At 41.8% G+C, this 24,302-nt stretch overlaps 3 protein-coding genes across 3 annotated transcripts in view; 1 reads left to right on the top strand and 2 right to left on the bottom strand.

Moving 5' to 3' along the window:
- Positions 1 to 3,416, bottom strand: part of sec24b (SEC24 homolog B, COPII coat complex component) — a 31,819-nt gene extending 28,403 nt beyond the window's left edge. The window contains exons 1-3 of the mRNA XM_015951716.3: positions 3,109 to 3,416; positions 770 to 1,414; positions 191 to 352 (exon numbers count right to left, since the gene is read on the bottom strand). Of these exons, the coding sequence (XP_015807202.3) occupies positions 191 to 352; positions 770 to 1,414; positions 3,109 to 3,202 (901 nt within the window). The 5' untranslated portion in view covers positions 3,203 to 3,416. The remainder of the gene's footprint in view (positions 1 to 190; positions 353 to 769; positions 1,415 to 3,108) is intronic.
- An 807-nt stretch (positions 3,417 to 4,223) lies between these two features.
- On the bottom strand, positions 4,224 to 8,373 carry LOC107380479 (thiosulfate sulfurtransferase/rhodanese-like domain-containing protein 2). The gene is made up of 10 exons (XM_015951757.3): positions 8,241 to 8,373; positions 8,003 to 8,138; positions 7,352 to 7,638; positions 7,144 to 7,252; positions 6,924 to 7,043; positions 6,676 to 6,781; positions 6,438 to 6,553; positions 5,853 to 6,011; positions 4,888 to 5,026; positions 4,224 to 4,769 (listed from the first exon to the last, which is right to left on the bottom strand). The coding sequence occupies exons 2-10, from the start codon at positions 8,126 to 8,128 to the stop codon at positions 4,528 to 4,530; spliced, it is 1,404 nt and encodes a 467-aa protein (XP_015807243.3). The 5' UTR covers positions 8,129 to 8,138; positions 8,241 to 8,373; the 3' UTR covers positions 4,224 to 4,527.
- On the top strand, positions 8,374 to 21,885 carry LOC107380472 (nuclear cap-binding protein subunit 1). The gene is made up of 23 exons (XM_015951737.3): positions 8,374 to 8,545; positions 10,170 to 10,258; positions 10,331 to 10,431; positions 10,515 to 10,671; positions 10,752 to 10,859; positions 11,314 to 11,435; positions 11,562 to 11,631; positions 12,748 to 12,963; positions 13,113 to 13,210; positions 13,303 to 13,366; positions 13,443 to 13,553; positions 13,710 to 13,774; positions 13,867 to 13,929; positions 14,010 to 14,084; positions 14,264 to 14,367; positions 14,491 to 14,613; positions 15,944 to 16,046; positions 17,948 to 18,041; positions 18,136 to 18,239; positions 20,262 to 20,379; positions 20,647 to 20,787; positions 21,149 to 21,262; positions 21,364 to 21,885. Exons 1-23 carry the CDS (start codon positions 8,512 to 8,514, stop codon positions 21,475 to 21,477), a joined length of 2,388 nt encoding a protein of 795 aa, XP_015807223.1. The 5' UTR covers positions 8,374 to 8,511; the 3' UTR covers positions 21,478 to 21,885.
- Positions 21,886 to 24,302: the final 2,417 nt, after the last annotated feature.

Genomic DNA, 24,302 nt, shown 5'->3' with positions numbered 1-24,302 from the left:
TGGAGCTTTCATATGAAGTTGATTTGAGTCTAAACATAAAATCATTAAGCAAAGAACTATAAAAGACAGAAAAACAACACTAGAAGATGTAAACCTTACAATCTGGTGATATGTAGGTCAATGACAGCGGTTCCGTGCACTCATTTAAACGTTGTTATGACGGTAAATGATCAGAATCAAACGGAGATACCTTGGTGGTGGCCGGGGGAGGAATGGACCGAAGCGGTGGGGGTCCCTGAGGGAGGCTGGTCCACATCTCCACTGCTTTGTGCCCCCCCACTGTAGGACTCATAGCTGCCAGGGGCCGGAGGGCTTTGGTCGTAGTACGGGTGGATGTTGTTTTGGACTCCAGCTAATCAGGAAAACGGTAAGAGGAAGAGGCAAGACACTTTCAAGATCTGAATTTACATAAATTAGGAGCGAAGTTACTCTGGAAATAAAACTGGAAAGAAAGTAAAAAACAGAAAGGACAGTCATTTGAATTATAATCAAAGTAGACAACCTTCTGTATTATTAAAATGGGCATTTTAGGTTGTATATATATATATATATATATATGTTTTTTGTTTGTTTGTTTGTTTAAAGGAGCCTAGTAGCAACAGTATAACCCAAAGGAAAGAATGACGTAATTTGTTACACATTTTAAAAACTGAACAAAATCAGAAATTTCCATTTCCACATCCAAAACCCATTACATCACAGAGAGTACACCACACCATTCCAATTACATCTGGTTGTTATTTAGGCATGACCCGGTAGCTCCACTCACCTGTGCTTCCTTTCCCATTGACTGTCGCCGTAATCTGTGCATGTGCGCTCGTGTTATACCTGGGCTGTAGAGCCGTAGAGGAAGGCGGAGGTGTTGAGCTGTACTGATGTAAAGGTGCTCCCACCTGGGTGGTCATGGCCCCAGGTGTGGAGGGGCTTTGAGACGAACTGAGGGTCCCATGCTGACTACTGCCAGGAGCAGACAGATATGAAACGTTTGGGTGGATGGGAGCTGGTGCTAAGGCCAGACTGGAATGCTGCTGCTGATGAAGCTGTGCTGGGGGGGCTTGGTATGACTGCTGACCATAGTAGGAACCTGGAGGGGCAAAGGGCGGCTGTTGCTGCTGGAATGGCTGCTGTATGTACTGGGCATTAGAAGATGGGGGTGCCGAAGATGGGATGGAGGCATAAGGTTGAGAAGGAGGGCCTGTGCTGTAAGAAGGTGCTACATGATGTTGTGGGAGGTGCTGCTGCTGCTGCTGTTGATGGTTATTCCAGTAGTAGTCGATACTGTGGGCACTGTTTGTGATTGCTTTGCTGGGAGCTGAAATGTTCTGACCAGGGATAGTGGGGTAGCTTTGGTGCTGAGGAGGGGCACTGTAGTAGCCTGTGGGTGGGTACATGGATGGGTAGTTCTGTAGTGGACCTGAACAGGAGACAGAATGTCAAACAGTAACATTATTGACATTAATAAAGTTCAGAATGATAAAAAATAAGAAAACAGATAAGACTGGAGCAGCCCACTGATTTTTCAATTACAGCTGGTTTCCACCTGCAGTGCAGCTCTCTCTAGGTCCAGCTGAGGAGGGAGGTTAAAAACATCTCGTTTCAGACAAACAGAAAAGCATGTTTGCAGTTAAAGCAATACTACCTACATTCTGTCCATTTCATTAAAGCTTAATCTACCTGTCAAATGTGTCTGTTGGATTTCCACGAATAAAATCATCCACATCCAACCGGTTTTTCTGATTTTAAAAGTGTTTGATTTATTAGAAAGTTCATTTTTATTCACTGTGTCTAAAAAACATTATAAATCGGCTACATCTGGAGAACTAAACCACATTTATCAAAAGTGCTGATTTCATGCAGCCTGTGTACTGTGTGTATTTTTGTATCTATGAAAACCCAGAATCATTTATTCATGTTGCTGTTCTGCAAAATGCCCAATAAACTGAATAAATCAGAACTCTGGGGTGCTTTTATAAAATCCTGAAAAAATAAATGAAGACAATAAAAAGTGTCTGGTGACTGAAACTGATTCCTGCTGATAACAAATTTGTGAAAGTTTTTACTCCCAGAACTTCGACATGAGTAGTGGGTAAAATCGGTATCAGCAGGTCAGAGATGAACAAGAATCAGAAATTGGTGCTGGCCATCAAATCCGGAAGAGTATGAAAATAATTTTATTATTATTATTTCCTATAATTTCCATTGTTGATGACTGATATCAGTCGAAAAATATGGCTCAGAACACCCACAGGCTCAGTAACATGCAGAGACCTTGATCTTTTTATACCAAAATATGGATTTAAAACTAAAAGCAGCAGTATTTCTAAATGTATAATGGTCACTGCTAAAATGGATCTGTAACATTCCTCTACAAATATCATCACCAACATCTGCAATATTACCACTATCGTTATTATGTGCAATAATTATCTGGATTATCTTGTTAACAATTATGCTCTCGTGTGATATATTTTGTGACTGCTGCTATCCTCTGTTCTTGAGCTGTTGCAATAATGCAATTTCCCCACCGAGGGACAAATAAAGGTATTCTTGTTGTGTTGTTGGGATTCCGAATATGGAACAATGTAAGGAAATAGCACACATGCAACAAGAGCTAAATACATTTAAAGGAGCCACAGTTTTCTCCTGAAAATCATACTGCAGCTTGTACCCGAGAGTTGGAGCGTATTACTAGTTTAATACGCACTGTTTATACCCCAAAGTTGTTATCAAAAGGTTTAACACTGTCAGTGAAATACTTGTCATGGGTAACGTCACTTATCTCTAGTCTCATGAAGATGCGCAATATGCACTCTACTAGCTAGCACTAGGCTAACTAAACATATGTGTTTCCAGTTATTTCCAGTGTGTTGCGTTAGCTTCTTAGTTAGCGAATGTTAGCCCTGTGCTAGCATTAGCATAAATCCTGACTTTTCCCAAATTTATTCATCGTGTTCTTTCCAATTTTATTCAACGGTGAAAACCAAGAGTCACGCTGGACGAAATGTAAATAAAATAAAATAAATCCCAAGACAATGTCAAAATGTCATCACACGGATAGAATGCTAACGCTAACGGGCTGGCTCGTCCCATCACCCCGGCCTGTGTTACCATTCTGACGGGGTGGCGCAGCTCCACCGTTCGGTGTTGAGTTCGGGTTGTAGCCGGCGGAGCTGTTGAGGTTGGTGTAACCCGGCGCAGACATCGCCCTGTCCTCCCGTCTTTAAGTCCGCAGATAGACGGGCGAATACACATAAACGATCGTCAGTGTCCCCAAACTCTGGTTCGCCTTTGCCTCTTAGGCGAAATGGAGGCTGCTGGTGGTCGGAGACCCGGGCAGCCCGGTAGGTCCGCTCGGCTGAGAGCAGAAGCCTCCAGTCCGGGATGCTGAGCAGCTTAGCGGACACCTGCTTGTGTTCATGTCAATCCCTCTTGCGGCGTTGCTATGCAAGTGTGTATCATCTACTAAGTGGTGTTTAATCTGTTTATATGAAATAATTTGTACTTTTAAGACTGTATTTGTCTTATATTTAAATGTTTAGCCGATTTTGACTGATAATACACAAGTATCAGAGTACACAAAGTGTTTCACAGCTGATTTGTTAAATATGTTTTTTAATCTCATTTTCCTTTCATACTTAATTTACTTTATTCCAGATTTGTCTGTTTTGGGGTTATTACAGTTCAAGTGTGACACACAGGTGCATTGCTGCATAGGCAACACCTGCAGCACTTCTAGAGCATTTAACAGTAGGGAAGTAGGGGTAGACCGTTGTTTAAAATTTTTAATATATCCGCACCAGTCCATATTTGTCTTTAGTCAAGCCGAATTAAAGCCAGGCGCATTAAGCATTTATTTGAATTTAATTGAAATGTATTTTTACGTTCACAAACAACATTTGCATGATAAATACTTGAACTTAACTTTATGTGTCTGACTTTAACACTGAGCAGTGCACAAAGTTAAGATTGAACAGTTAGTCAAATTCAGAGATCAAAAACTGATTCAGCTTCAGAAATGTCGGGCATCAACTGATGTTGCTAGTGACATTTTAGCATGAAAATATGGTGAAAAACATCTGGATATAGGCCATGAAAATCAGCCATAAAAATCGGCTGACCATGTCTCCTACATTTCAGCGATAGAAAAACTAATATCGGCCTCCAATGAGAAGCACACGCTGAGTCCTGTGTATCAAAATATTTTGTCTGAGCAAACGACCATATTAAACTGTAGGGGTTTCATAGTGTTTATTCAAGTTCAGAGTTGTGAGCTGAAAAAAAAACCCCCAGTGAAAACAATCTGAAACTGTGTTTATAATTACTGATGGTATAACCATATTGACATAATTAAAATGTATACAATTCATCCAGCAGACATGTTCTCACATTATCTCAGTAAAAGATTAAAAGGGGTCACAAATACATTATTCAGATTTCTTTCCTTTAAAATCTGAATTCAGACCTGGAGAAATTGTCCATTTCCTTAATTCACAAGAAAATCAACATTTCTATAGTTCTGGAGTCTAGTCAGTCATGCTGCTTAATATCCTGGGGAATTCTGGCCCGTTTTTCAGTACACTCGCACTCTTCTTTGTGATGTGGGGTGTCGGAGGTCATCTCGCTCTGAGCCTGTCCTTTAGATTGACAAGTTGGACAGCAGGCAGTGTGTCCCTCCTGTCTGCAGCAAGGACAGGACAGCACTAGCTGGCAGCAGAACCGAGTGCTACAGAGCTCATACTGATCCCACGGACAGCCACAGTACCTGCAGTCTGAACACAGACACTCAAATATAAAAACCATTGCTTGAATAATGTTTATTTTTCTGATCTTATTAGCCTTTTAAAAAAATTTCTAAATTAATTCAGGTTGGTTTATTTAGAAACTGACCTGAAATGATGTCATCATTCGAGGAGATTGTGTAGCGTTCATCAAACACAAAAAGTTTCCCTCGATAGAAACCTTCTGGAAAATGTTCCAGGTACTTGTGGATTCCACCTTTCAGTTGGTAGATCTCTTTACACACATCCTGCAGACAAGTCAGAGGACACACACATTCAACACTAACAAGCATTTCAAGATAAGGCTGCAAAAATGTAAGAAAATCAATCACAAGTGCCATCCTGTGGAGACGAGTGTCCTCCATAGGATGGCCGAGCTCAGCTCTTATGATAGAGACAGGGAGAGGAACACGATGAGGGGAGCCAGCTGAGGTGGTTCAGGCCTTTGGTTAGGATGCCTCCTGTGAAATTCCTGGCTAGAGGCTGACCGATATGGTTTTTTTAATGCCGATGCAGAGTTTTAAAGAATTTTGTTGCTGATGGCTGATATCTAAAGCCGATTATTAAGGCTGATATATGTACGTTTTAACAGCCTAACGATTGTGAAAGCCATCTGAACTGTGTGAAATATTAATTAAATAATCAATAAATCTCTTACTATTTACTGAACTTCAAATATAAAACAAACTCAAAACATTTTTAAAACAATGTGTTGGGGTCCTTTTGGGGTGCCTGACTTATTGTTTTTAATCAGATTTTAAAATTAATTTCGGACAATGGCCGATGTAGAAAAAACTGAATATATCGGCCGGCCTCTACTCCTCGGGTAGATGTTTCAGGCACGTCCCGCTGGCAGGAGGGCCCAGAAAACATCCAGAACATACTGGAGGGATCAGATCTCCAGGCTGGCTCCACAAGAGGAGGGGGTGAAAGTGGCTGCTGCCCCCATGATCCGGACACAGATCGTTGGAAAAAGGCATGCACAAGTTCCTCTGGTGTTAACCTTTAAATCAAATCGGTTCCACAAGAAGCTTTCAAAAAAAGAGAGATTAATAAACCGCATGACGATCTTACTTTTGAGCGAAGGTAGGCAGAGCCACGCTCACAGCGAATCCCTCCGGTGCAGTACATGAGGACCTTCTTGTCCCTGAACAGCTCCAGGTTCTGGTCGACGTAATCCGGGAAATAACTGAATTTACGGATATTTGGGGCCAGGCATTGAGTAAACTGTCCCTGAGGAGAAAATAAAATCTAATTCATGGAATCAATCTGGCTTTGTGCCACAAAATATTACACAAACTCCCAAGACCAACGTCTGATTTCACAACCAAAGCAATCACCAGAAACAGTGCTAAAATGACACAAAGCTCTGAATTCAACATCTATTTTAAACAATGCTTCCACAGATGTGAAGTTCTACAGAACAAAGAAGTTTTCATTTCCACGTGAATTGTGGGAGCTGTTGGACCTCGGGGATCTTGTGTAATAAGGCACATGCTGCTGACTAAACGTGTTCCGCAAAGACGCATTTATTTAATTTCTCACAACGATAAGAATCACATCAAACACAATCGGTTTCTGCAGATGAAACACCAAACACCTCAGTGTAGTGTTTTAGTGAAGATCCTGCTTGGCTTAAAAAATAAAATTACTACTCACAATTTTGCTCTCGTAAAAGTTGCGACAGTCCAAGAGGATGGTGTCGTTACACAAATCCCCTTTAGCCAAAGCAGTCTCCACTTCTTTATGAAACTCTTCTGGTTCCAGGTGAACTCCTGAGACGTCAAACAGAAATTAAGCTGGCCCGACAACAAAAACCCACTAAAAACAGCAAAATACAACTAAATTTGGCAGTTCTCCCTATATTAGATCTCACTGTAGCACTTGTTGCACAAACCTGCCATTTGGTAGGAAACAACATCAGGATCCACACCCATTGGGACAATCTCCTTAAAGACCCCGACCTTCAAATGTCTAAAACACTCAGCACCACCATCACTGGTCTGAACAGACACCAACACACAGAAGATTATAAATACTGGCAATAATAATGATTTCAAGACATTTTTAAAGTTTAAATTGGGCTCTCACAGGGAATGAAATGTTAACAACATGCAACATGACTGCTTTTCCTCTAATTCTGACCTTAAAATCCTCTTTCTCCATCTTGAAGAAAGGATGTGAAAGCATTGCATTGATGTAAAGATCAGTGGCCACGTTGGTACCACCAACTGTCCCGTTGATGCCTTCTGCTGCTACCCTTACCTACAGAAGATGATTGACATTTTAACTACTTAAATGTTTCTTTAAAATCCTCTATTTTCTGATATGATGTGCTAGAGTCTAGCTGAAAGGGTTTTCTTACCTTGCCGGTTAGGTGAAGTGACTCACACAGAGCTTCCTGCCATGCACAGACAGCATGTGGATCGTCCACTTCACAGTAACAATAATAGAGCAGAACCTTCCCAGGACCACTTCATAAAAACAAGAAATAAACAATCTGCATATGTTGAAATCTGATCAAATCTATAAAGGGGATGGATATAGATATGTATATACTCCATTCTGTTTACTTTTTTAGTTCACCCTCAGGGATGTGGCTGATATCTGGTATCCACATTGAAATGTCCACTGCCTCCGTCTTTTTCCCTTTCAGCTGCTGTGTTTCTGTGTCTTTTTCCAGCTGGCTTAGCAAATGTTCATATGTGGCCTGCGTGAGCTGCTGTATACTAGAATTGTGAGTTTTGGCCACATGTTGGTGAATCTCAGCATGTTCGACGAAGGTCAGGCTACAGCAGCACCAAGATGTGCTTCCTTTTCCTGCACACTCCTTCTTCGATGCTACGAAGGCAGCAAATGACTGTGAAAAGGAAGAAGCACGAATGGCATTTAGTTTAAGTAAATGTGTGCAAAATTCTAAGTTTAATGTGGGATGAAGTTTGTCGCTGCAGGTTATTTTGTTTTTATTTTGATACCTAACATTTGTCAGACATGTAAACAGATAAAATAAATGCTGCATTTACAACTATTTAAATAAACCAGTATTTACATAATATAAGTTCAACTTTATTTATTGAGCGCTTTCACATGCCCAGGAGGACAAACAAAGCGCTGTACACCAATACAAAAACAGCATTCAAATCAGAAATACACAAAAAAGTATACATTATTATTATAACTTAGCTCATCATAAAGCCAACAAACGGTCATTGTTTTTTCCCCACCTTTCTTCTGCAGAAACTGTAGTATCTTCTTTGTGAGGCAGAAAGTTGTCTCTCCTGTTTTAATCCATTACTTGTCGAAAAATCAACATCCAAATTCATGAAGCAGCCGGTTTCAATCGCTTCCATCCTAACGAAGCTGTTAAACACTGCCAGTTAGTCGATTTTTTGTCTAAATTAAATACATTTTAAGACAGTGATCGTGCCTTGCTGTCCTAACATTTATTTGCTGCCATCTTACCAAACATAAACTCTCAAACACGGTGAGGAAAAAAAGGTCACAAACGTGTTTCCGACAATGTCGGACGAAATAGGAGGACGGACTTTTCATTTGACCTCGTGCTGCCCCGGAAGTTCTCCACTTGAATCATACCGCTGTTATTTTTCTGCGGTGGTTTCTGCGTTGCACAGGCTAAATTAACTAAGTATCAGCTAGTTCGTCCGACTTGCTGCTTCGTTTCATATCGGTTTTTTCTTTTGGTTGTCTTGTGTGGATTTTAAAGTGGCCTAATATGTCCCGGAGACGACACAGCGACGAGAATGACGGTAAATCGGCGGAGATTCAGTCACACTTTAGGCTAATAGGCTAACATTAGCGTGTTTTCCTTTCCTTCACCCATGTTGGTTATTTGTTTTGCTAATACACGTGGAGTTTTTGGATAGCTTCCATCAAAATTAAAAAGAGCAAACTCGTTATCAGCTGACATTTGTGCAAAACTAAACAGCGAAGCTGAATGAACAGCGTAAGACAACCGCCAATAACCTATGCTGTTACTGTTAGCTGATTGATGGCTAACTAAACTGATATGGAGGCGGTACCAATGAGTAAAAGATACACAACCTGATAATTGGATCATTTCTGGTAAGTTGTTAAAAGTGTAAAACTGAGTCGGAAATTAATCCTGACACGTCATGTGGTGAGCTAAACTGCTAACAAGCATCATTCTAGAGAAAATATTTGATTTCCAGTGTCTGTCCTATTGATTTTGTTAAAGCAGTGCGTATTCCATTTTTAAACGTTTCTCCCTTTTGCTTGTACAGAAATGTGTTCACAGTTGAACCCATGTATAATATGCAGATGCTGGTAATGGAAAACAAAACATGGAATGAGAAAAATCTTAAATAGTCATGTAACTGCCTAAAAGTATGTGTGAGCTTCAAGTGAATGTTTCAGAAACCTTCCATTGTTGTCAGTTTTATTTAAAGTCCCATTAGTCATCATCGCACACTGGTGAAATTACATCTCTGCATTTGACACATCCTTGTGGGCAGCAGCGAACTGCAGCGATGGCTGCACTTGGGAACTATTTGGTGGTTTAGTCCCCCAATGCAGTCCCTTAAAGCTGAGTGCAGGGAGATATTGGGTCCCATTTTTAAAGTCTTTGGTATGACCCAACCAGATTTGAACCCTGATTTCCTAGTCGCAGGGTGGAGACCCATACCACTAGGCCACTGAGAAGGTTTGTCAAGCAGATAATGTCTCATTGTCAGTATGTCCTCAACAGGTCAAAATAGCAAGGATTAAAAGCCTTGAACTTCACTCTGGAACAGAATAATTGCTAAAGTATTGACATTCTCCTTTTATAATGCTGCTAACAGATTAATTATCTAAAAAGGGGCTCATGTGTTGATGTGAGTTAGGAGAAGAAACTTTCTCATACTCCGTAAACTGTGTTAAAGGAATCAACTTTGATGTGTTGCTCATTCTTTTGCGCAAGTCTTTACGCCTTATCAAGACACTCACACACACACACTTGGCCTGTCATCTTCAATAGATAATACTGTTTTGAACATTAGGATTAGATGTTCTTGTCTACTGAACTAGAGTGAGTCTGAACTCGGACACTTGTCTGCCCCCTGATGCCATGCAAGGACACTGGGTTATGGTGTGGCGATGTCTGTGTCTGGTGACCTTAACAGAGGAATACCTTTATTGGGTTACAATGATGAAGTTGCTAAAAGGCACTGCTTCGATTAAAAAGTGTAAGCTTTTAAACATCAGCTTAATTTCTGTTAATCTAGGTGTTTCTTAGCACAACACAACCTTTATCAAATAAATATGCAAGTGTTTACATGTATTACTCATTTACGCAGATTCTGTTGGTGTTTTCTGTGGTGTCGGTCAGAGTTTATGAACATGTGTTGATTGTGTGACTCTTTTACCCACCAGGAGGTCAAGCTCACAAGAGGAGGAGAACTTCTGAACCTATTGAGATTGAAGATCGTCTGGAATCCCTGATATGTCGTGTTGGGGAGAAAGTAAGAGCAGACAGACAGAGAGATGCTCTGAAATCTCCATCACTTGACTCTGTTGTATTTTGTTATTAACAGAGTACATCATCCCTCGAGAGCAACTTGGAGGGCCTTGCGGGCGTCTTAGAGGCAGATCTTCCAAACTACAAAAACAAAATTCTGCGTATTTTATGTTCTGTGTATGTTTGTATAGGTTATTGCTTTCTGATTAATAAAGAGGCATTCAGAAGGCAGACTTTACTAAAGCACTGTGTGTCAACAGCGCCCGCCTGCTACCTGAGAAGCTTACCGTCTACACAACCTTGGTCGGCCTTCTCAACGCCAGGAACTACAACTTTGGAGGCGAGTTTGTGGAGGCCATGATCAGACAGCTGAAGGAGACCCTGAAAAACAACTTGTACAATGAAGCTGTTTACCTGGTAAAGCTGATTTTCACACAATAAATCTTCACAAAAGGGAGTTTAAAATTCATCATGATGGGTTAATTTTTGGTTTTCAGGTGCGTTTTCTGTCTGACTTGGTCAACTGTCACGTGATTGCTGCTCCTTCTATGGTGGCCATGTTTGAAAACTTTGTGAGTGTTACTCAGGAGGAGGATGTCCCACAGGTAATCAACAGTTTCTGATCAATATGCCTGCTTCTGAGTACTTAAAGATTGTTATAATTGCTTGTACATATTTTATATGAGAACAGTCCTTTGTCTAACGTTTTTATCTTATCTGTTTTTCTTTGGTGTAAAGCTAATTATGTGTCTGTTGCTAATGCCTCTTGCCAGACCCTTGTTGTAAATGAGAATGAGTTCTCAATTGACTCATCTGGTTAAATAAAGATTCAGTAAATAAATAAAGGTAAACGTGAACTTGGGTTATGTCATTCTGATTCAGTTATTTGGGAAACAGATTTGTTCAGAATTGTTAACAGATTACAGTCAAATATATTTCATAAGATTATGACGTGATTTATGATTAATCAACACATTTGGGACTAATGATTCTCATATGGACCTGGCTGCATTACATGTGTGTCTTACGGGGGTGTAACTGGTCTCCTTGTTTCCTCAGGTTCGGTCTGACTGGTTTGTGTACGTTGTTCTGTCCTGTCTGCCCTGGGTTGGTAAGGAGCTTTATGAGAAGAAGGACGTTGAGATGGACCGACTACTCAGCCAGATCGAAGGCTACCTCAAGTGAGACTTCTGCCTTTTTTTTTCTCTATTCTTTACTGTTTTACATTCTCATTATTGAAAGAATGGTTTAATCCAATGAAATAATTTCATTCTACATTTAGCTCTGTAATGCCATTATATTTTCAGGAGAAGAGTCAAGACTCATGTTCCCATGCTGCAGGTTTGGACTGCAGAGAAACCCCACCCACAAGAAGAGGTGAGTCTCCCCAGTCCATTTCTGATCTGTTGTGTTTCTCACCACAAAGCTTCCGTTTGCAACTATTCCCTCCATGTAGAGCTCTGATCTAATAATTAGTCAGAATAAACAAGGCTACTTATGAAAAATGAGTCCTGAAGTTTTGCCGTTCCTGATCTTGTTGTTTTTTCTTAATTGACTTGAGTTTGTATGCGTTATAACTAATCTGTCCATGTGTTTGTGTTCAGAAAGACAAGCATCAGTTAAACCAGTATATATCACTGGGCTGTGGTTGTTGTTGCCTAAATGTTGGCGTGCGTTTTTAGTTTCTTTTTAGATGTTTCGGGACGACGGTGGCACAGGAGTTAAGTGTTCACCCCGTAATCGGAAGGTTGCAGGTTCGAGCCTTGCTCAGTCTGTCGCTGTCGTTGTGTCCTTGGGCAAGACACTTAACCCCCCTTGCCTGCTGGTGGTGGTCGGAGGGACCGGTGGCGCCTGTGCTCGGCAGCCTCGCCTCTGTCAGTGCGCCCCAGGGCAGCTGTGGCTACATCCCCACCAGTGTGTGAATGTGTGTGTGAATGGGTGAATGACTGATTGTGCTGTAAAGCGCCTTGGGGGTTCCAGGACTCTAGAAGGCGCTATATCAAATACAGGCCATTTACCATTTTTGCCATGTCCTTCTCTGAGTTACAGAGTTTCACTTTAGTGTTTCTCCAGTTCCCTCGGGAATCTGGAACCTATGTAGAACTTTTCCCAATTTGGTGACCTTGAGGAAGAAAGTGTGAGAAATGTGGGAAAACATTGAGATGTTTTTAAGACACTTTGTCACACCAAAAATGCACAACAGTTGTCAGTGTTGATGATAATGTTGAACTCAGCAGAGGCAAAACCTGAGTCATACATAGCAGCACAGTTTGTTGAAAATCCCAATATTTCTCATCATTCTCCACCTCCAACAGTTACGTTCCTCAACATTGCATAAAGTTTTAAAACTGATGCAGAGTCGTCTATGTAACCTAAAAATCCCATCCCCATGATATGCTAGCCTAACTTCACCCAGCTGTTGACCCTCCGCAGAGTAAGAAAACACTTGGAGCCTGCTGCTGTTTCTTCAGAAACCTGCTCTGTGTGTTTTAGTACTTGGACTGCCTTTGGGCTCAGGTCCAGAAGCTGAAGAAGGACCGCTGGCAGGAGCGCCACATCCTTCGTCCGTACATCGCCTTTGACAGTGTCCTCTGTGAGGCCCTGCAGCACAACCTCCCCCCCTTCACTCCACCAGGCCACATGCCTGACGCCCAGTACCCGATGCCCCGCGTCATCTTCAGGATGTTTGACTACACTGATGCCCCAGAGGTCCGTTCGTCTCTTTGTTTCATAACATAATTAGTTCAACTTGTTTGGGTCGGAAACTGGTTAAAAAGCAGCTTTACTCAGTAACCGACTAGTTATACTGTTCCGTACCCCTCTTCTTACTCACATAGTTGCATATCTGTTCTCTACAGGGGCCCGTCATGCCCGGCAGCCATTCTGTGGAGAGGTATGTCATAGAAGAAAACCTGCAGTGTATTATCAAAACCCACTGGAAGGAGAGGAAAACATGGTGGGTGGTGAGCCCTATGAAATCATCCTTTCTATAAAACATGAAGGTTACATGTGAGGCGTCTATCTGACCTTCTATTCGTAACCTTCCAGCGCTGCCCAGTTACTCAGTTATCCAGGAAAAAACAAGATCCCTCTCAACTATCACATTGTGGAGGTAAACTTCTTGTTCTTTCACTGGAGCCAAAAGAAAACAACAGTTTGATCAAATAAGAGTTACTGATTTGTTTCAGGTGATTTTTGGAGAGCTTTTCCAGCTGCCTTTGCCTCCTCACATAGACGTCATGTACACCACACTGCTGATCGAACTCTGCAAACTTCAGCCGGGGTCGCTGCCCCAAGTCGTATCTTTTTATAATGTTACCCGTATCGGGGGGAAGTGTATCGAGTGTTTTTGTGCAGATTATTGAAGGGGACAAAAGGATTCACTCATCTTCTAATGAAAACCAGGTGTGTGTTTTATCATTGTGGCAGATTTAACCTTAACATGAGTGTGATAGTTGGCTCAGGCCACAGAGATGCTCTACATGAGACTGGACACCATGAACACCACCTGTATAGACAGGTAAGGGACTGCATATTTAACAGGATATCCCCTAGAGGTCTGTCAACAGCACTCCAGTCCACACTCATCACTTCCCCTTTGTTATTGAATAGATTTATCAACTGGTTTTCTCATCATTTGAGCAACTTCCAGTTTCGATGGAGCTGGGATGACTGGTGGGTGATTATTTTACAGGCACTTTTATGAAATCAGGAAAAAGGTGTTAATTAAATGTTAAATATGTTTGTGGTTGAAGGTCCGACTGCTTGACCCAGGATCTGGAGATGCCTAAGCCCAAGTTTGTCAAAGAGGTTCTGGAGAAGAGCATGAGGTGATAACAGAGCTGCATTACTGGGGTGGCTTAGATAAGCTGTCAGCAGTCTGATTATACTTGTTTGTTCTTATTCAAGAATATTTCAGTGTGAGACATTCACTCTTGTGTTTCTACTCTTGGACAAGTTTCTTTTAGCTCAGTGTTATTTTATTTTTTATTTTTTGCATCACTTTCAGACTTTCCTACCACCAGAGGATAGTGGACATCGTCCCTGCAACTTTCTCAGCTCTCATTCCCGCTGAACCCCTTTTTTCTTATAAGTACGAGGATGAGAGTTCTGGTAGGAATTCTGATGTTTTATGTTATAAACATTTTAAAGAAACTTTCTGAAAACAGTTTAAGATGTTAGTGTTGTTTCCTTTATAGAATCCTAATAATAAATCAAATCTTTGCTTTCCCACAGCTTCGTTACCAGGTTACCCCGTCTCCATCACCGTTGGAAATGCCATCAAGAACCGAGCGTCCAATGAGGAAATCCTCGCCATTCTCAAGGAAGTCCCCAACCCAAATCAGGAAGACGACGACGGTTTGTTTAACTTTAACTTTACATTGTTTTTCAGAAAATCCTTTAAAGAGGTTCTTCACTCCTATTTTTAATACATTAGCGGTGGTCTCTAGTAGGAATAAATGCCTTGTAAGTTGTACTCTGGGGGAAAAAAAGCTCCGGTGCACCTGTTTCAGAACGGAGAATTAAACCAGAGGAGAAAGTGTTTATGTTTATTTATTTGGCAGACGCTTTTATCCAAAGCGACTTACAATTTATAACCTATAGCAGTGGTTCCTAACCTGGGGGTCCCAACCCCCACAAGGGGGCGCCAAATCCTCTCAGTGGGTCGCCAGGACCTCTCCTTTTTAAGGGGTTAAAACTTCATTTATTACTTGTTTATAGCCTACATTTTGCTCACGTTTTTTTTCATGAGTGAAAAGTTTACTGATATTAAGACAGGAAATAATTAGTACAGAAAAAGTAACACACTTTTAAGAACATTTTGCTCAGCTCACTGTGTCAAAAGTTCACTAAAGATGGGACTGGTTGATTAATCACAGCCTTTACAGTAAATAATCTAGTATAAACAGTAATATACACATTTAAGTACATTTTGCTCAGTGTATTGTGTATGTGTCAAACGTTTATTGAAAGGAATGATTGATTTATCAGTGTTTACAAGAAACAATGTGTTCAGAAAAGTAAAACAAACTGTCAAGCACATTATGCTCTGTTTGGTTTTGTTAATGACTTTGTTCTGTACTGGAGCCTACAATTACTGTTATCTATTGAATCAAAGCATATTAAAATGTGCTTGAACAATTTTATCATTTCTTAATATTATTTGTACTGGTTGAGAGAATGGGAGGGGGTCGTCAAAAATTTTACTTGTAAAAAACGGGGTCCCTTGGGAAAAAGGTTGGGAACCACTGACCTATAGGGCATGTTGTGATCTGTGGGGGAAACCGGAGTACCCGGAGGAAACCCACGCATGCATGGGGAGAACACGCAACTCCACGCAGAAAGGCTGCAGCCGAGTTTCGAACCTGCAACCTTCGTGCTGCGAGGCAACAGTGCTAACCACTGTTCCACCATGCAGCCCAGCCTACTGAAAGTAGCTTCAGACGACAAGATTTGGAGTCTTATTTCCGTATTTCTGGATATCTCTCCTTCGTTTGGATAAGAACAACACAACTCTGCCACTGACTTGCAATGTGGATGTTTTATCTCCACAACTTACACAAGCCTGGAGGAGTTCTGCTGTGTGGTGGAGTTGCTAATGCATGATTTTCACTTCTGTCAGAAGCTAATGCAAGAGATAGGTGTAGAATATTTTCATGAATTCTGTTGCTGTTTGATTTGTTTTCAGATGAGGGGGAGAGCTTCAACCCTCTGAAGATCGATGTGTTCCTGCAGACCCTTCTCCACCTGGCAGCTAAGTCCTTCAGCCACTCCTTCAGCGCCCTCGGCAAGTAAGTTCAACCCATAGCTGCTGTTGGGTTTTTAACCAACATGTTCTGAATTTTTTATGCTTCTATCACCAACTTTGCCAACACAGGGCCAGTGCTGTTTAGCGCAGGGAAACAAAGACAAGCTGGATACTGGTCTAGGATTGAGCACCCCTGTTCTAGGGTCTCCTGAGCTGTTTTGGGCTTTAATTTTGTTTAAAATCTGCCTGCCCTGAGTCCCAGAATAACTGCAGGGGGGTTTAAAAAATCCTGGTGGTCAGACAAGCCATTTTCTGAGTTAGAACCTCTTTTTTTTTCCAATTCAATTCAAGTTTAAATATATAGCACCAATTCACGACAAGAGTCGTCTCAAGGCACTTCACACAGTAAACATTCCAATACAGGTCAGTTCATTAGGCCAATCAGTGAAAAGTTTCCTATATAAGGAACCCAGCAAATTGCATAAAGTCACTGACTAGTGTCAGTGACTTTATGCAATCTTCATACTAAGCAAGCATTTAGCGACAGTGAAGAGGAAAACTCCCTTTTAACAGGAAGAACCCTCCAGAGCAGCCATCCACCGCGACTCACTGGGGATCGAGAAGACAGAGCTGACACACGCATCCACACACACACATCCACACACACCATATATACCAAGTAATGTTTCTATGGTTATATTGTGATTTCTTAGTAAATATTCTATTTGCTGAGGGATAAACTTTAGTGTATTTATCCTAGTGAATCTATAATTCAACAGGTAAACTAGTATTAGCACATTCAACATCAAAGAAAGTAAAATGTTATCAGGAGAGGGAGAATGAATTAGTGGTTAGCAGCAGTGTGCTAGACGATGGCCCCCTCCATGAGGCCACCACAGTTCAGCAGAACGTCATTGTAGCTTCTTCTGGGGAGAAAAACACTTAGAGAAAAAATAAAGTTAACAGCTGAAATTGCAGGAAATAATACAGTTAAAGAGCAGATTGTAGAAGAAAGTAGTCAAGTGTGGAAAGTGTATCCTCCAGCAGTCTAAGCCTATAGCAGCATAACTACAGAGTTAACTCTGGATAATCTATCCTATTTAGATGTAGGCATGTTGGAGGCAGGGCAAGGGAGAGCCGTCTTTACCGACTGTACACTCCACCTCCTTCTACTCCCCCACTTGTCCAGATTTAGGCTAACATCAGATTTTAACCAGAGGCCCTATCAAATAAAAATGTTTTAATCCTATTCTTAAAAGTAGACAAGGTGTCTGCCTCACGGACTAAAGCTGGGAGCTGGTTCCACAGGAGAGGAGCCTGATAACTAAAAGATCTGCCTCCCATCCTATTTTTAGATATTCTGGGAACCACCAGTAGACCTGCAGTCTGAGAGTGAAGTGCTCGGTTAGGAACGTATGGAACAATCAGATCGCTGATGTATGATGGAGCTTGATTATTAAGAGCTTTATATGTGAGAAGAAGGATCTTAAAATCTATCCTGAATTTAACAGGTAGCCAATGTAGGGAAGCTAAGACAGGAGAGATGTGATCTCTCTTTTTAATTCTCATCAGAACTCTAGCTGCAGCATTTTGGACAAGCTGAAAACTTTTAACTACATTCTGTTGTCTTTAAAAGAGCCCCTGAACCTGGAATCTGAATTGGACCCCTTTTAAAGCTAGGGCCTGTTGAACAAAGTCCATCTAGACACTGATCCTCAGCAAAAAAAAAAAAAAAAAAAAAAAACACCCCCCCCAGTCCAACTGTTACCATAAGAGGATGGGCTAGCCTTGTGGCCAGCGCCGGGCCTGGTCTCCTAGACATTACTGGCTTCTTGTGTCATTTTGTGTCTTCTGTATAGAATTCTGACTTGGTTTATTTAGTAAAACACATTTCTGGAAATCTTTAAATAAATAAAGGACTGATGTTGTTTTTACTGCTGTTAGGTTCCATGAGATTCTTAAAACTCTGACCGACAGTGACGACGGGAAGCTTCACATCCTTAAAGTGGTGTATGAAGTTTGGAGGAACCACCCACAGGTCCAGACCACATTAACAGCACCACACTGCTGATGTTTGGCTGTAAAAATGACTTATTTGAATGAAATTAAATGTTTGGGCCTCTTGGTTTCAGATGATCGCCGTGTTGGTGGATAAAATGATCCGGACCCAGATCGTGGACTGTGCTGCCGTCGCTAACTGGCTCTTCTCTCAGGACATGGCCCATGAGTTCACCAGGTGAGATATGAAACATCAGCAGGACATGAAAAAAGGGGCTGTGCATAACAGAACACTAGTCAGGGTTCGTACGGTCATGAAAAACCTGGAAAAGTTATGGAAATGGAAAATGCAATTTCTAGGTCCTTGAAAAGTTCATGAAAAATAATATCCTCTGTAAAGTTTTGGAAAAGTCGTTGAAATATTGCTTGGATAATATTTTGGATGTGTAAAATATAAAAAGTACAATCGCGTACTATGATTAAAATTTACATTGCCACAGAAGTGCAACGTGACGCTCTCGCTGCTACTGTCCGCCTCCGTGTGCACCGCCACGTTCGATTTCTGTTTACTAAATGCGTGCACTGCATTGGGATAAAACGTTCACGTGTGAGCCGCTTTACCAATGTATCATTACTCTCAAAACAAACTAGTCCCAAATGAAAACAACGATTGTAATAAAACGGCTTTACCAAAAGGAGGAGAAGTTTACTTTTGAAAAACGTATGAATGTACTTTTATGTGGCAAGTGGCCACAAGAGCACGGAAGGAGATGAAACGAAAATGGGGTTCACCTGACGGCCTATGATGAAAGTTTACGTTACCGTAAAGTAGGCCGAGTGTTCATTGGTTCATTGTTTGGCGGTGTCTCAACTTGTTATCCGACGTGGATTTTAAAGTGCTACGAAATGCCGGGGAAGTGCAGTTTTAACAACAAGTGGCTTTTCAAGGAGAAGTAACTTTGGCTACTGAAAGACCCTGACAAGAAACGCGCAAAATGCAGACTTAGCTCCAAGTCCTTCGATATAAGCGGCATGGGAGAGGCGGGGCTGGTAACTCACATGAAAGGGAAAAAACACACTGCAGCTGTCGAACGCTGCAGAAGCCTGTCAGTCGGCGAGTTTTTTAAAACAGGCAAAGATGGTGTTAGTGCAGTTTCCTCCACACCGACACAGACGGTTGTTGATGCAGCGGCTGCAATTTCCACGGCAAGGTAGACAGTCATGGATGCATCTACAACAACAAAAGTTCCCAAAGCTGAAGTATTGTGGGCATTAAAAGTAAAGCTTGGTTTATGCTTGACGCATTCACTTTCCACGCGGTGATGCGGCTCGCGGATGGAACGCGCTTCACAACTCGCAGTGTTTATGGTTCATGCGGCTTGGCTCTGTGGTGAGCCAATATTCTCCCAAACTGTAGGGGGCAGCATGGAGCTCTAGTCTACAGCATGCATCCAACACTACACCATAGTAGAAGTATAAATTACTGTTTACAACATGGCATTCCAGCATTTTTTAACAGCGTCCTCGTCTTTTCCGACAGTGCGAGCTATTTCTCTCCAAGAATAATTAACAACATGTTGATCACGGTGATCTCTGAGAGCTGAATCATACAAATGTCTGTATTTACAAACCTCTGCCATACTAGTTCTTGCCGGTCCGCCATGTTTTTCCGCGTCCGTCCGTCCGCATGGTTAGAAAATTTCCGAGGTGCGCGTTGCTGAAATTTTGGGCCGTGCGGATGTGCGGTGGAGGGGCGTGGTTGTTAAAATGACGCAACTTTTCCGCGCGGAGTCGTGCGGATGCGTCAAGCATAAACCAACCTAAATGAACTCTCACTACTCTTACAAATCATCAGAAGACGTAGCTCCTCGTTTCCAGGCAATGTTTCCTGACAGTCAGATTGCTAGGAGATTTGCATGTGGTGAGAAAAAAATGCAGCTATGTGTGCACATATGGACTAGCCTCGCATTTAAGAAGCTTGATACTGAAGGACGTGTCGCAACAAACGGCATATGTTATTTTATTCAATGAAAGTCAACAAACATTTGCAGTCGAAACAAATGGACCTTCATGTTAGACTGTGGGTTTGATTTAGAGGCACCGACTACGGTGGTCCGGCTGAAATGTGTTCATTTTTGGTCTTGGAAATTAAGTGAATGGTTCTGGAAAAGTCATAGAAAAGTTATGGAAAACCATAGCTAAAACAGTGTATGAACCCTTGCTAGTACATGTTGCCTAAAAATAAACTCGTCTCGTTTAGACTTTTCATCTGGGAGATTCTGCACTCAACAATTCGAAAGATGAACAAACACGTACAGAAGATCCAGAAGGAGCTTGAGGAGGCTAAAGACAAATTAGAGAAGCAGCAACACAAGAGGGTAACTGGAAATGATTTGCTAAAATTGATCATGCAGACATAGAAATGTCACTGATGTGTGTGTCCAGTAGTTTAAAACTTCTGTAAAGTTTGGATGACTGTTAATTCAAACTTCTTCAGTACTGTAAGAACCTCTTTGTCATTTTCATTTTACTGAGAAGTCCCACTTTTAGGGAAAAAGGCTATACTTTCTGCAGCAGAGACATAAGATGTGTAGAAATGATCTGTGGTTCGTTGGTGGGGAATAAATGTTATTGTGCACCAACAGAGGGACAGTGGTGATGACGAGGACATGGAGAAGAACAGCGAGGACGAGGAGGGTCAGCTGGAGGAGCAAATTGAGAGGCTGCAGGAGAAGGTGGAGTCGGCTCAAAGCGAACAGAAAAACCTCTTCCTCGTCATCTTCCAGGTAAACCCGAGTCTTTACCTGCAGGAACTGATCCGTTCAATGTTCTCCTGGGGTCTGACAATATTTTAGGTTACACGTTCTTTATTCTGGCGTGGAGGAGCAGAGAGATGCAAACTTCTACTTAGGAGAATGAAAAGTTTCAGTTAGGCACTGGTTTTAGAAACAGAAGAAGAAGAAATTATCTTTTATATAGCAGCTCTCGATATGAAAATCAGTAGGCACTTCACAAAAACAAAATATAAAAACTAAAAATTGGGGGAGAAGGAAAGGCTGACTCTGGACAGACTGGTGAGTGATGAAACAAGTACACTCTTTAATTGTGTGTGTGTGTGTATGTGCGTGTGTGTGTGTAAATCCTCAGCGTTTCATCATGTTGTTGACTGAACATCTGGTTCGCTGCGAGACGGGCAGTGTGGACATCACCACACCATGGTACAAAAACTGCATTGAGCGGCTGCAGCAGGTCTTCCTCATGGTAAGACACACACACAAAGTGTTTGCTTGTTTTTAAAGCTCCTTTTCTGATTAGTCTTACTATTTTCTCTTGCTGATGCTGCTCTTCTTCATGCCCTGCAGCACCACGGCACCATCCAGCAGTATATGGGGACTCTGGAGAACCTGCTGTTCACCGCTGAGCTGGACCACCACATCCTGGCCGTCTACCAGCAGTTCTGCGCCCTGCAGCTCTGAAAAAAACCATCAATCTGATGAAATCCTCATGTTCACGCAGATTATGTGGTAAACGTTAGAAACGGCCAGCTCTTGCATCAAGAATCTCCTCATCACAGCTTAAGTTTTTTATTATCTAACTGTCTTGTGTTCGGTGCCAATGATGTTCGCCACGACTGGAGACGTATTTCAGAATAAGAACTCAAACAAGAATCCTTTTAGTAACTGTAATGGTCCCTCTTATTTTATTTTGTTGTGATGCTTTTGACTTTAGTTGACTTTTCCCTCCTGCTCATGTTCTTCTGAATGGATATTTTTCAAACTGTGTCCAGGCGGAGCTGGAGAAATGTTCATAGGAAAGCAGCGCTCTACTTTTTCTATTTGTTTTATGTGGAATGGGGAAGAAATTAAAACCCTAAGGAGTCTTTATCCACTTTCCCGTTTGTGTTCTTCTTGAGACTTGAATGGAAATTTTGGATCTTAAGTTTTCAACAATTTCACATTTCTTTTTGTTGCATCTGTAGAGCAGATAGAAAAAGTTGGAGTGATATTTGTTTCTTGTTTATAGATGTAAAAAAAAGGTAAGAAATTCTATTTTAATGTCTTCAATTTAAATTCCTTTCCTCACCAAAATCAAACAATGACACCAATGTTACAAAAAACCTTGCTCACTGTAGTAGTAGAAAGGATATCTAGTGACATTTATTTCAAACATTCATCACACTCAAGAACAAAGCATCTTCTCTTATTTTCATACAGTATTTTCTTATTTTTGGCATCATTTTACAAGTCAGTTTGACAAATAAGTGATTTTTATAATAACTGTCACGATTGGTTTTAAGAAACTATACAACAATTTGTAATCTGATTTTTTGGTTATTAAGTTCCTAACGTGAGAGTTGGACTCTGCCAAGGCTGCCCTTTGTCACTGATTCTGTTCATAACCTTTATGGACAGAACTTCTAGGTGCAGCCAAGGTGTTGAGGGGATCTGTTTTGGTGGCCTGAGGATCAGGCAGATGATGTGGTCCTGTTGGTTTCATCAGTACGTGATCTCCAGCTTTTGCTGGAGCGGTTCGCAGCTGGGATGAGAATCAGCTCCTCTAAATCCAAGACCATGGCTTTAAATCGGAAAAAGGCAGAATGCCTTCTCCAGGTCAGAGATGAGGTCCTGCCTCAAGTGGAGGAGTTTAAGTATCTCGGGGTCTTGTTCACGAGTGAGGGAAAGATGGAGCATGAGATCGATAGGCGGATTGGTGCTTCATCTGCAGTGATGTGGGCATTGTATCAATCTGTCGTTGTGAAGAGAACTGAGCCAGAAGGCAAAGCTCGATTTACCGGTCGATCTACGTTCCTACCCTCACCTATGGTCATGAGCTTTGGGTAGTGACCGAAAGAATGAGATCGCGGATACAAGCAGCAGAAATTAGTTTTCTCCGCAGGGTGGCTGGGCTCTCCCTTAGAGATAGGATGAGAAGCTCTGTGATTCGCGAGGGGCTCGGAGTAGATTCGCTGCTCCTCCACGTGGAGAGAAGCCAGTTGAGGTGGCTCAGGCATCTGATTTGGATGCCTCCCTGGTGAGGTTTTCCGAGCACATCCAACTGGGAGGAGACCCAAGAGAAGACCCAGGACACGCTGGAGGGACTACGTCTCTCAGATGACCAGGGAACAGCTTGGGATTCCCTCAGAGGAGCTGGCCCAACTAGCTGGGGAGAGGCACGTCTGGGCTTCTCGGCTTAGGCTGCTGCCTCCGCAACCTGACTGGATAAGTGGTTGAAAATGGATGGAAGTTTGTAATGTCGTTCTCCAAAAAATAAGGCCCTACCAAAACAAGAGAATAGCACAAAGTCTGTAAACGGCAGTTAGACGTGTCTTTGAAAAGGGTAACGAATTCTGTAGATTGCACTTGCTGATCAACAAACACCTGCTCTGCATATCTTTGAAACTTCTTCCCATTCATACCTTTCTAGTTGATCTGTTTTGCAACAGCATCAGAAAAGATCCTTGTAAAAATGTAAATGATTCTTGAGGTTCTGTCCACCAACACTCACTTGTAGCAAGGTGGAGAAGCGAGGGCCTGGGCGAGATTTGATCTCCAGACTCCTGGGTGAGAGTCACGCTTACTAACCAGTCAGCCAAAGGGACATCTCCTTGGCCAAGTAGCCAGGGTGCATGATCAATCAGGATACAGTGACAGGACACTCGCACTGTCACACACTCATGAAATCTATAAAAGCACAGACAGACATACATACATTTCTGTATCCAGTATCATACAATTACAAAATCATGTTTTGTTTGACACGTGAATTCCTGGAATCCTTTTGCCACTCCAGTTCCTCAATTTCAGACAAGATGGCCAGTGGGCAGCAATTCAGTTACTGTTCTGTGGGGTATCCTAAGGATCCGTTTTGGGCCCACTCCTGTTTTTACTGTACATTCATCCTCTTGGACAGATAACTGATTGTTTTCATAATGTCTCTTGTCACCTATATGCAGATGACATTCAACTGCTCCTTTAAAGGTGTGGTTTACTTGTTTATTCAATACATTTGCAGTATTCTATAGTGTAAATTAATGCCGTATGAGTCACTGAAGTAAAATAAGCTATGATGCTCCTGTTCTGGGATGTAGAAGTTTGCTGTTTCAGAGGTAGGCTGAGAACAGGAGGAATACATATTATTAATGGTATGCACACACCTCTCCTTTGATTGGCTAACACTTTGAGCCATCAAAGTCATTATTGCTCTCTCTCCTCACTGCAAAAAATAAAACAAAAAGCCTTACTGTGGGCTAGTGCAAGCCAAGATGGGCAAGGCCATGAATGCAAATTCACAGAATGACATA

Source organism: Nothobranchius furzeri, chromosome 1 (assembly GCF_043380555.1).
Source record: "Nothobranchius furzeri strain GRZ-AD chromosome 1, NfurGRZ-RIMD1, whole genome shotgun sequence".
Lineage (NCBI taxonomy): Eukaryota > Metazoa > Chordata > Actinopteri > Cyprinodontiformes > Nothobranchiidae > Nothobranchius > Nothobranchius furzeri.
The sequence above is the reverse complement of the archived record's forward strand: the minus strand, read 5'-3'. Positions and strand labels throughout refer to the sequence as shown.

Bases quoted from the DNA above. Each gene is read 5' to 3' on its own strand.
- LOC107380472 (XM_015951737.3), top strand. From the start codon at position 8,512: ATGTCCCGGAGACGACACAGCGACGAGAATGACG. The intron at 10,860-11,313 runs GTAATCAACAGT...TTGTTTCCTCAG, and splicing joins AGGAGGAGGATGTCCCACAG to GTTCGGTCTGACTGGTTTGT. The intron at 11,436-11,561 runs GTGAGACTTCTG...TTATATTTTCAG, and splicing joins CAGATCGAAGGCTACCTCAA to GAGAAGAGTCAAGACTCATG.
- LOC107380479 (XM_015951757.3), bottom strand. From the start codon at position 8,128: ATGGAAGCGATTGAAACCGGCTGCTTCATGAATTTGGATGTTGATTTT. The intron at 7,253-7,351 runs GTAAACAGAATG...GTTTTTATGAAG, and splicing joins CCTGAGGGTGAACTAAAAAA to TGGTCCTGGGAAGGTTCTGC. The intron at 4,770-4,887 runs GTCAGTTTCTAA...GTCTGTGTTCAG, and splicing joins GAATGATGACATCATTTCAG to ACTGCAGGTACTGTGGCTGT.